General features: G+C 40.3%; 1 protein-coding gene across 1 annotated transcript; it reads right to left on the bottom strand.

Annotated features, from left to right (window-relative positions):
* Nucleotides 1-2,637: 2,637 nt before the first annotated feature.
* LOC118947691 (uncharacterized) lies at nucleotides 2,638-12,303 on the bottom strand. The gene is made up of 4 exons (XM_090194889.1): nucleotides 11,725-12,303; nucleotides 11,166-11,263; nucleotides 10,814-10,991; nucleotides 2,638-7,159 (listed from the first exon to the last, which is right to left on the bottom strand). Exons 1-4 carry the CDS (start codon nucleotides 12,053-12,055, stop codon nucleotides 6,093-6,095), a joined length of 1,674 nt encoding a protein of 557 aa, XP_090051015.1. The 5' UTR covers nucleotides 12,056-12,303; the 3' UTR covers nucleotides 2,638-6,092.
* Nucleotides 12,304-12,737: the final 434 nt, after the last annotated feature.

The raw sequence follows: 12,737 nt of genomic DNA, 5'->3' as shown, positions 1-12,737 counted from the left end.
TCTCTATTATGGATAAGAATCTCATCGTGTCGGTAGCCTACCAACACTGTATATGTGAGCTGTTGGCTACAGTGCACGGGACAAGAGCACGTTTGCTATATAACTCAACGGTTTTTCAAAACCATCAGTAGAGTTGAAAATGCGATGGAAACCCATTTAACTTGCATTTTTCATTCAGTACATGGGAATTCAACAGCAAAACATTTTTTCCGCGCACTACTTCATCACGCAAAGACTTTTATCTGCAATAAACCAGTTTGATGCAAACATTTCCGGTGGGAAAATGCGTATATTGTTTTATGCAGATTTGAGAATATTCACATGAAAATCTGTCGCAAATTGCATGGAAATTTAGCTACTAATGTGGATACTGATCCAACACCTGCTGCTTATCCAAACCAGCCCACTGGGCACAGACGTCAGTTCAACATCTAGTTTCTATTTACATTTCTTTGAGTCCTCAACTAAAGTGAATTCAACATGAAATCTACACAAAATGTCACCTGTCATTGGATTTAGGTTGCCAGTTGAGTGAAACACAAAATATCACCATCATTTAGGTTACCAGTTGTGTGAAAATTAATAAAAATACCTTATATAAATCCAATCCGTTTTGGTGACATGCAGATGTTATTGGTCACATACACATGGTTAGCAGATGTTATTGGTCACATGCACATGGTTAGCAGATGTTATTGGTCACATACACATGGTTATCAGATGTTATTGGTCACATACACATGGTTAGCAGATGTTATTGGTCACATACACATGGTTAGCAGATGTTATTGGTCAGATACACATGGTTAGCATATGTTTTTGGTCACATACACATGGTTAGCAAATGTTATTGGTCAGATACACATGGTTAGCAAATGTTATTGGTCAGATACAGATGGTTAGCAAATGTTATTGGTCAGATACACATGGTTAGCATATGTTTTTGGTCACATACACATGGTTAGCAAATGTTATTGGTCAGATACACATGGTTAGCATATGTTTTTGGTCACGTACACATGGTTAGCAGATGTTATTGTGAGTGTAGTGAAATGCTTCTGAAACACAGCAGCTAAGATGCAATATATAGTGAAGAATAGATAGTGAAGGATACAGTATTTACAGTTGAAGCTAAAGATTACATACACTTAGGTTGGAGTCAGTATAACTCATTTTTCAACCACTCCACAAATTTCTTGTTAACAAACTATAGTTTTGGCAAGTCGGTTAGGACATCTGTGTTAACGACACAAGTCGTTTTTCCAACAATTGTTTACAGACAGATTATTTCACAATCCCAGTGGGTCAGAAGTTTACATACACTAAGTTGACTGTGCCTTTAAACAGCCTTGGAAAATTCAAGAAAATTTTGTCATAGCTTACGTAGCTTCTGATAGGCTAATTGACATAATTTGAGTTAATTTGAAGAGCACCTGTGTATGTATTTCAAGACCTACCTTGAAACTCAGTGCCTCTTTACTTGACATCATGGGAAAATAAATACAAATCTGCCAAGATCTCAGAAGAAAAATGGTAGACCTCCACAAGTCTGGTTCATCCTTGCCCACAGGTGGCAGCATCACGTTGTGGGGGTGCTTCACTGCAGGAAGGACTGGGGCACTTCACAAAATAAATGGCATCATGGGAGAGGATAATTACGTGAATATATTGAAGCAACATCTCAAAACATCAGTCAGGAAGTTAAAGACTTGGTCGCAAATGGGTCTTCCAAATCGACAATGACGCCAAGCATACTTCCAAAGTTGTGGCAAAATGGCTTAAGGACAACAAAGTCAAGGTATTGGAGTGGGCATCACCACGCCCTGACCTTAATGCTATAGAAAACAGACCATTTTACCCTTTTAAAAATAGTTATAGGGGGGAGGTCCGGGGGATGTCTGTCTTTGAAAGGGTCATTGTAATATTTAAGATGTCCCCTTTACTGATGACCTAAACCTACAAGTCAAGGGGTCTGAATACTTTCCAAAGAAACTGTAAGTGATTGAGGAGAGCGCATAATTGCTATATTCTAATTAAAATCATTGACCCATAAGGGACCACATGACCAAAGCAATGCGTGACCCATGCAGAATTAAAACAATATTCATCTTAATGAGAAATATAATCTAATAAACAAATGTTTGCATAACCAAAGACATGAAAACGGGTGGGAACATTGTATTTAGCTAGGATTTCATAAGGCCAGGAAGGTCATTGAGAATAACAATAGACAATAGTTAATGTTGCTAGTTTAGGGATGAAGATAGTGAAGGTTCATCAATGTTAAGGATGTTTTTTAATTTGAAGTGGAAACAATGTTTATTCAACCAGTGGGAGGCTTGTAAAAGCCCACAGGAAAGTGGAATGAGGAACTCTTCATTGAGACAATCATGAAACAGCAATCTGTGGGTGAGTTGTAGTGGATATTATAATATAAGGATCTGCTGGAGTCCAAGTCAAACCAAGATTCTTTATTTCTGAGCTCAGAGAGAACAACAGAGTTTGGTATTTGGTATTTGACTAGGATCCCCATTAGCTGTTGCAAAAGCAGCAGCTACCCCTCCTGCGGTCAACACAAAACATGACACATAATTGTCACGTCTCTCGTCGGAAAGCATGGACCAAAGCGCAGAGTGGTAAGTGTTCATGATTTTTATTTAATCAAACAACATTCGAACAAATTAATTATACAGAAAACAACTACCCAAAAAACACAGGTGGAAAAAGGCTGCCTAAGTATGATTCCCAATTAGAGACAACGATAGACAGCTGCCTCCGATTGGGAACCACACTTGGCCAAAAACAAAGAAATAGAAAACATAGAAATAAAGAAACTGGAATTCCCACCCGAGTCACACCCTGGCCTAACCAAAATAGAGAATAAAAGCTTCTCTATGGCCAGGGCGTGACAGCCGCTCTGTTCTGTGCCAGCTGCAGCTTTACTTTGTCTTTCCTTGCAGCACTGGACCACACGACTGGACAATAATCAAGATTAGACTAAACTAGAGCCTGCAGAACTTGCTTTGTGGAGAGTAGTGTCAAAAAAGCAGAGTATCTCTTTATTATGGCTAGACCTCTCCCCATCTTTACAACCATTGAATCTATATGTTTTGACCATGACAGTTTACAATCTAAGGTAATGCCAAGTAATTTAGTCTCCTCAACTTGTTTAACAGCCACACAATTCATTACCAGATTCAGCTGAGGTCTATAACTTAAGGAATGATTTGTACCAAATACAATGTTCTTAGTTTTAAAGATGTTCAAGGACCAGTTTATTACTGGCCACGCATTCCAAAACAGACTGCAACTCTTTGTTAAGGGTTTCAGTGACTTCATTAGCTGTGGTTGCTGGTGCTTATATAGTTGAATCATCAGCATACATGGACACACATACTTTGTTTAATGCCAGTGGTAGGCCATTGGTAAAAATAGAAAAGAGTAGAGGGCCTAGAGAGCTGCCCTGCGGTACATCACACTTTATATGTTTGACATTAGAGAAGCTTCCATTAAAAACCCTCTGAGTTCTATTAGATAGATAGCTCTGAATCCACATTATGGCAGAGGTTGAAAAGCCATAGCACAAACATTCTTAAACAACAGGTTATGGTCAATAATATCAAAGGCTGCACTGAAATCTAACAATAGAGCTCCCACAATCTTCTTGTTATCAATTTCTCTCAACCAATCATCAGTCATTTGTGTCAGTGCAGTACATGTTGAGTGCCCTTCTCTATAAGCATGCTGAAAGTATGTTGTTCATTTGTTTACAGAAATACAGCATTGTATTTGTTCAAACCATTTTTTCCCCAACAGTTTGCTAAGAGCTGGCAGCAAGCTTATAGGTCTGCTGTTAAAACCAGTAAAGGCCACTTTACCACTCTTGGGTAGTGGATTAATTTGGCTTCCCTCCAGGTAAGAGAACAAAGACCTTCCTCTAGGCTCATAAAAAAATATGTCAGATAGGAGTGGCTATGGAAAGCTACCGAGGATGGTAGCTGACTCTAAGTTGTCAATGCCAGGTTTGTCATTATTGATCGATACCAATTGTTCCACCTCTCCCACACTAACTTTACAACATTCAATACTTGCACTGCTTTTCTTTCATTATGTTTTATTACATCATTCATTATATCATTGATCTTGGCTTCATATTAAAGTTTATTATTTTTGTTGAGTTTGGTCACATAATTTCTCAATTTGCATTATGTAAGCCAGCCAGACTTATTAGCCACTCCTTTTGCCCCAACTCTTTCAAACATACAGTTTTTAAATTCCTCATCAATCCATGGAGCCTTAACATATCTAACAGTCAGTTTCTTAACAGGTACATGTTTATAAATAATTGGAAGAAGCAATTTCATCTGGTAAAAACAGGTCAACACATTACAGTGCCTTGCGAAAGTATTCGGCCCCCTTGAACTTTGCGACCTTTCGCCACATTTCAGGCTTCAAACATAAAGATATAAAACTGTATTTTTTTGTGAAGAATCAACAACAAGTGGGACACAATCATGAAGTGGAACGACATTTATTGGATATTTCAAACTTTTTTAACAAATCAAAAACTGAAAAATTGGGCGTGCAAAATTATTCAGCCCCTTTACTTTCAGTGCAGCAAACTCTCTCCAGAAGTTCAGTGAGGATCTCTGAATGATCCAATGTTGACCTAAATGACTAATGATGATAAATACAATCCACCTGTGTGTAATCAAGTCTCCGTATAAATGCACCTGCACTGTGATAGTCTCAGAGGTCCGTTAAAAGCGCAGAGAGCATCATGAAGAACAAGGAACACACCAGGCAGGTCCGAGATACTGTTGTGAAGAAGTTTAAAGCCGGACTTGGATACAAAAAGATTTCCCAAGCTTTAAACATCCCAAGGAGCACTGTGCAAGTGATTATATTGAAATGGAAGGAGTATCAGACCACTGCAAATCTACCAAGACCAAGGCCGTCCCTCTAAACTTTCAGCTCATACAAGGAGAAGACTGATCAGAGATGCAGCCAAGAGGCCCATGATCACTCTGGATGAACTGCAGAGGTGGGAGACTCTGTCCATAGGAAAACAATCAGTCGTATATTGCACAAATCTGGCCTTTATGGAAGAGTGGCAAGAACAAAGCCATTTCTTAAAGATATCAATAAAAAGTGTTGTTTAAAGTTTGCCACAACCATTCTGGAAGAAAACCTGATGGAGTCTGCAAAAGACCTGAGACTGGGACGGAGATTTGTCTTCCAACAAGACAATGATCCAAAACATAAAGCAAAATCTACAATGGAATGGTTCAAAAATAAACATATCCAGGTGTTAGAATGGCCAAGTCAAAGTCCAGACCTGAATCCAATCGAGAATCTGTGGAAAGAACTGAAAACTGCTGTTCACAAATGCTCTCCATCCAACCTCACTGAGCTCGAGCTGTTTTGCAAGGAGGAATGGGAAAAAATTTCAGTTTCTCGATGTGCAAAACTGATAGAGACATACCCCAAGCGACTTACAGCTGTAATCGCAGCAAAAGGTGGCGCTACAAAGTATTAACTTAAGGGGGCTGAATAATTTTGCACGCCCAATTTTTCAGTTTTTAATTTGTTAAAAAAGTTTGAAATATCCAATAAATGTCGTTCCACTTCATGATTGTGTCCCACTTGTTGTTGATTCTTCACAAAAAAATACAGTTTTATATCTTTATGTTTGAAGCCTGAAATGTGGCAAAAGGTCGCAAAGTTCAAGGGGGCCGAATACTTTCGCAAGGCACTGTATAAGGCAACAATATAAGACAATGGGAGCACTGTGTATGTTCTCTGATGAATTGTAAGAAAAATGAGATGTGAAATATCAATATACACGCTAAGAGAAGTCATTTCTCTCCTGTGTAGATTCTCTAATGACGTTTAAGTGATTGAGTAATATGTTTTCCCAAAGTCTAAGCTTTTGTAAGCTTTCTCCTCTGTGTCACGCTCTTTCAGGCTTCCTAAATGGGCAAATGCTTTGCACCCTGGGAGGAGTGGTAATGCATCTCACCTCTGTGTATTTTCTCATGTTGGTTCAGGCTGTTTTTCTGGTTAAAACTCCTTCCACACTGGGAGCAGTGTTAAGGCTTCTCTCCTGCGTGTATTCTCTCATGTTGTTTCAGGCTCCCTGACCGGTTAAAACACTTGCCACACTGGGAGCAGTGGTAAGGCTTCTCCCCTGTGTGTATTCTTTCATGTTTTTTCAGATCACCTGACTGGGTGAAACACTTGCCACACTTGGAGCAGTGGTAAGGCTTCTCCCCTGTGTGTGTTCTCTCATGCTGTTTCAGGGTCCCTAACCGGTTAAAACCCTTTCCGCAGTGGGAGCAGTGGTAAGGCTTCTCCCCTGTGTGTATTCTATCATGTTTTTTCAGATCCCCTGACTGGCTGAAACACTTGCCACACTGGGAGCAGTGGTAAGGCTTCTCCCCTGTGTGTATTCTTTCATGTTTTTTCAGATCCCCTGACTGGGTGAAACACTTGCCACACTGGGAGCAGTGGTAAGGCTTCTCCCCTGTGTGTCTTCTCTCATGGTTTTTCAGATCCCCTGACTGGCTGAAACGCTTGCCACACTGGGAGCAGTAGAAAGGCTTCTCCCCTGTGTGTCTTCTCTCATGGTTTTTCAGATCCCTTGACTGGCTGAAACGCTTGCCACACTGGGAGCAGTAGAAAGGCTTCTCCCCTGTGTGTATTCTTTCATGTTTTTTCAGATCCCCTGACTGGGTGAAACACTTGCCACACTGGGAGCAGTGGTAAGGCTTCTCTCCTGTGTGTCTTCTCTCATGGTTTTTCAGATGCCCTGACTGGCTGAAACGCTTGCCACACTGGGAGCAGTAGAAAGGCTTCTCCCCTGTGTGTATTCTATCATGTTTTTTCAGATCCCTTGACTGGCTGAAACACTTGCCACACTGGGAGCAGTAGAAAAGCTTCTCCCCTGTGTGTATTCTTTCATGTTTTTTCAGATGCCCTGACCGGCTGAAACACTTTCCACACTGGGAACAGTGGTATGGCTTCTCCCCTGTGTGTACTAGCCCGTGTCGTTTCAGGTTCCCTAACCGCTTAAAACACTTGCCACAGTAAGAGCACTGGTGTCTTCTTGCTGGTTTGGACATCCCTGGCTCTGGTTCCTCTGAGTCTGGTCTTTCTCCTGCCAAAGACAGTGTTTAAAAGAAAAATAGAGACCGAAAGAAACCTCCACATGATAAAACGGCCTTGCTACGAGGGTAAATCCTAGTCAGATCCCTCAATAACCTAAGACCAGTTTTAACAATCTTTTACATTAGTTATTTATTCATTCTGTTTTACAAGTCAGAACACAAATAAATAAACAGTTCTCGGACACTCAAGACACAGACGTCACTGGATTCCAATCGAGCAGGTAGTTTTAAATATATAACTTTCATAGCTGTATGATACAGAATGCGACCTACAGTCATGGCCAAAAGTTTTGAGAATGAAATATATTACTTTCCACAAAATTTGCTGCTTCAGTGTCTTCAGATATTTTAGTCAGATGTTACTATGGAATGATGAAGTATAATTACAAGCATTTCATAAGTGTCAAAGGCTTTTATTTACAATGACATGAAGTTGATGCAGAGTCAATATTTGCAGTGTTGACCCTTCTTTTTCAAGCCCTCTGCAATCCTCTTCATAACATTCTGGGCCACATCCTGACTGACAGCAGCCCATTCTTGCATAATCAATGCTTGGATTTTGTCAGAATTTGTGGGTTTTTGTTTGTCCACCCGCCTCTTGATGATTGACCACAAGTTCTCAATGGGATTAAGGTCTGGGGAGTTTCTTGGCCATGGACCCAAAATATTGACGAGCCACTTAGTTATCACTTTTGCCTTATTGCAAGGTGCTCCATCATGCTGGAAAAGGCATTGTTCGTCACCGAACTGTTCTTGGATGGTTGGGAGAAGTTGCTCTCGGAGGATGTGTTGGTACCATTCTTTATTCATGGCTGTGTTCTTAGGCAACATGGTGAGTGAGCCGACACCCTTGGCTGAGAAGCAACCCCACACATGAATGGTCTCAGGATGCTTTACTGTTGGCATGACACAGGACTGATGGTTGTCTTCTCCGGACAAGCTTTTTTCCGGATGCCCTAAACATTCGGAAAGGGGATTCATCAGAGAAAATGACTTTACCCCTGTCCTCAGCAGTCCAATCCCTGTAACTTTTACAGAATATCAGTCTGTCCCTGATGTTTTTCCTGGAGAGAAGTGGCTTCTTTGCGGCCCTTCTTGACACCAAAAGTCTTCTTGTGAATGTATGAAAGTTACATATCTCTAAAAAATATTTTTGTATTTCGCGCTCTGCCCTTTCAGCAGAATGTTAAGACTCCATAATGTTTCATCATTAGATGTTACAGTCCTCCTTTAAGACTCCATAATGTTTCATCATTAGATGCTACAGTCCTCCTTTAAGACTCCATAATGTTTCATCATTAGATGCTACAGTCCTCCATTAAGACTCCATAATGTTTCATCATTAGATGCTACAGTCCTCCTTTAAGACTCCATAATGTTTCATCATTAGATGGTACAGTCCTCCTTTAAGACTCCATAATGTTTCATCATTAGATGCTACAGTCCTGCATTAAGACTCCATAATGTTTCATCATTAGATGCTACAGTCCTCCTTTAAGACTCCATAATGTTTCATCATTAGATGCTACAGTCCTCCATTAAGACTCCATAATGTTTCATCATTAGATGCTACAGTCCTCCTTTAAGACTCCATAATGTTTCATCATTAGATGCTACAGTCCTCCTTCAAGACTCCATAATGTTTCATCATTAGATGCTACAGTCCTCCTTTAAGACTCCATAATGTTTCATCATTAGATGGTACAGTCCTCCTTTAAGACTCCATAATGTTTCATCATTAGATGCTACAGTCCTCCTTTAAGACTCCATAATGTTTCATCATCAGATGCTACAGTCCTCCTTTAAGACTCCATAATGTTTCATCATTAGATGCTACAGGCCTCCTCTAAGACTCCATAATGCATAGTAGGCCATGTAATTTAAGGTAATCTGAAATATTTAGGACTAACTTATTCCTTGCCACCCATTCTGAAGTGTTGCTGTCATTTCAGTTTCCGTGGTAGCTGACGTGTACAGTGTTGAGTCATCCGCATACAGACACACTGGCTTTACTCAAATGTCATTGGCATGTTGTTGGTAAAGATTGAAAAAAGCAGGTGCTAAACAGCTGCCCCGGGGAATTCTTGATTCTACCTTGATTGTGTTGTACAGGCTTCCATTAAAGAACACTGTGTTCTGTTAGACAGGTAGCTCTGGGGCGGCAGGTAGCCTAGTGGTTAGAGCGGGAGGCCAGTAACCGAAATGTTGCTGGATCTTATCCCCGAGTTGACAAGGTAAAACTCTGTTGTTCTGCCCCTGAACAAGGCAGCCCTAGGCCGTCATTGAAAATAATAATTTGTTCTTAACGGACTTGCCTAGTTAAATAAAGGTTAGCTTTTTTTGGAATTATATATCCACAATATAGCAGGGGGTGTATGTATATATGTAGTATAGCAGGGGGTGTATGTATATATGTAGTATAGCAGGGGGTGTATGTATATATGTAGTATAGCAGGGGGTGTAAAGCCATACGTTTTTTCAGCAGCAGACTACGATCGATAATGTCAAAAGCCACACTGATTGGTCGGCTATTTAAACCAGTAAAGGGAGCTTTACTATTCTTGGGTAGTGGAATGACTTTAGCTTCCCTCCAGGCCTGAGGGCACACACTTTCTAGTAGGCTTAAATTAAAGACAAGGCAAATAGGAATGGAAATATCGGCCGCTATTATCCTCAATTTTCCATCCACGTTGTCAGACACCGGTGACTTGTCATTGTAGATTTTTTTTGCCCAAAATGTCATTGAAGATGCTCCAAAGATTTTTACAATAAGATGCTCCAAAGATTTTTACAATAATTCTTCATGTCATTCATACTTTCTTATTTTTATTCAGTTTAGTCACATGATTTCTCAATTTGCAATACGTTTGCCAATCAGTTATACAGCCAGACCTATATGCCATCTCTTTTGCCTCCCTCTTCATCATACCATTTTGTAATTCCTCATCAATCCATGTGGATTTAACTGTTTTTACAGTCATTTTCTTAATGGGTGCTGCTTATTAGTAGCTGGTATAAGCAGTTTCAAACGTGTCAAGGGCAGTGTCTGGTTGCTCATCATTACACACCACGGACCAACAAATATTATTTACATCAACAACATAGGAATCACTACAAAAAAATGTATGACCTCTTATACACAATATTAGTCCCAGGCTTTGGAACTGTGGTTTTCCTAGACATGGCTCCTATATTGTGATCACTACATCTGATGGATCTGGATGCTGCTTTAAAACCCATTTCTGCAGCATTAGTAAAGATATGATCAAACCATGTTGATGATTTCATTCCTCTACTGTTTGTAACTACCCTGGTAGGTTGACTGATAACCTGAACCAGGTTGCAGGCACTGGTTACAGTTTGAAGCTTTCTCTTGAGTGGGCAGCCTGATGACAGCTTTCCTCCAGTATTAGTTAAATAGATCTTCTTGACATTTTTTCTCTGAAGCTAACTTTCATCAAGGTTTTATATGGTCTATTGGTTTCTCTCTTTTCATTGGCAGAATCCTTTTTCAGTGTTATGATATTCATAACATCCATATCCACCAGTCTATCTTCATGTCAACTAACATAACTCTGCTGGTTGTCCTGGTAACAGATACCAGTGGGCAGATCTATTGTATTTGTTCATACTAAACTACTTACTTTGATGAGTCAAATCTGATCCTTTCTTCTCTTCTCCTCCTCTCACAGTTCCACTCAGCCCCGTTGTTTTCCTGCAGTCCACCAGCAGCACAGACAACCTCTTCATACCCAACAGTAAGCCAATACCGGGAGAGGCACGACACGGGGACTCCGGGAGAGAGGAAGGGCTAGCGTTGTCCTGGTAACCATAAAGAGGGGACACAGACACATATCATTATGGATGCTGATGTCACTGTTGTCATAAAGTGCCTTACAGAAACCCAGACCCAGATAGAGGAAGCTGTATGCTAGACCAGACCAAGCTGTATGCTAGACCAGACCAAGCTGTATGCTAGACCAGACCAAGCTGTACCATCTGGTGTTCTGATCTGGAGAGACTCTTCTCTGCCTCGTCAGCATCAGGATGTTGTTGAGGCGCCCCAGAGGATCCACGAAAGTCATGTCTCTCTCCTGTATGAACGAGAACATCAAACAGATGATGAACTTATGACCATCTACTGCAATCACAGAGTCTTACAAGAGGCATGAATATGTATTAAAAAAAAGTGCCTATAATGGCCACTTTCATCGTGATTTCCTCAAATACTGTTTGTGTTGCAAATGTAAAAGGGTCGTTCCACGAAATGGGTGCCTTTTGCGTCCATTTGATAATTTAAGTAGAAATCATGCACCAATGTTGAATTCTGAAAAGCCTGTTTTATGAAGTGCACTTTAATGTGGACTACGTGGATATTTCAATAAATCTAATATAAAAGTCTAAATATATGTACCAATGACGGATAGCACCTTTAACAATGTATTGAGTACTGAACAACATATTAAAGTGTAGAACTTCAGTAGAATGCCTCTTTCAAACCCCACATTAGTTCAAGAAATGCATATTTTGTGCCCGTTTTTAAGTCAGTACTCACTGGTCTTAATCGAATCTTCAGCCTCGTCCGTTTTCACTCCCAAAACGTCTTCCTCCTCCTCTTTAATTGAGATAGCCGCCTCTTCCTCTTTTACTCCAAAAGGTTCTTCCTCTTCTTTCAATATTACCGCATCTTCCTCCTTTTTGATTCTGAAAGCTTCTACCTCCTCCTCTTCCACTCTGACAACCTCTTTTCCATATTCCTCCTTCACTGTAATATCATCCTCTTCTTCTTTCAATGTGATAGCCTCCTCTTCCTCCCTTTTCATCCTGAAAGCTTCTTCCTCTCCTTTCACCAGAGCTTCTTTCTCCGTCGAGATTAGTGAGCTCATGTTTCGGGCGATTAGCCTAGTGCAGTATCAATTTACCACATTAGCTAATTTAACAAGCAATTTACGTTTCAATTAACTAGTAGATATGTAAATAGAATTGTGCTTAGAACACTAAGAATAATATACACAAGATTTGTCTTAAACGCTTCAATGTTTCGGTTTAATGTTCGCTAGCAAACCACCACGTTGGTTGAATCAGAAAGCCTTTTGTCGCTGTTGAAGAAGCCTCCAGTTCCGTCCACTAGATTATACGTCACACAAGAAGCATCACCTCAAAAACTCATATCGCCATCTGGAGTGGGTAGCGCAGTTTGGAAAAATATTAATTAATGTTTATTCTGGCAAGCAATGTCATAAGAAGTAATTTAAAAAGAAACAGATGTTATGTCTTCTCTTCCTTCTTACAGCCAATACTTTCCTCCAGGTTTGGCATGCTCATTAGGTAGGATTAGGTGACAGATTGACAATGGTAGCATATTCCAAGCTAAATTGACCAAAGCTCATCGCTAACAACAGATAATAACACCTCATATAATGCTGCCCAAAAATAATGAAAACTCACCCAGTGACATATGGGCTATTTAGGTGAGTGTTGCTGTTGCCACATGAAGCAGTGCCCACTTTGTTTAAGGACAGATAGGACGTGGACAGACAGGGCTCTACCTTTGTAGAGCACATGCCC

This window comes from Oncorhynchus mykiss, chromosome 13 (assembly GCF_057628025.1).
Source record: "Oncorhynchus mykiss isolate SJ-2025 chromosome 13, ASM5762802v1, whole genome shotgun sequence".
Taxonomy (NCBI): Eukaryota; Metazoa; Chordata; class Actinopteri; order Salmoniformes; family Salmonidae; genus Oncorhynchus; species Oncorhynchus mykiss.
This window is presented reverse-complemented; position numbering and strand designations above follow the sequence as displayed.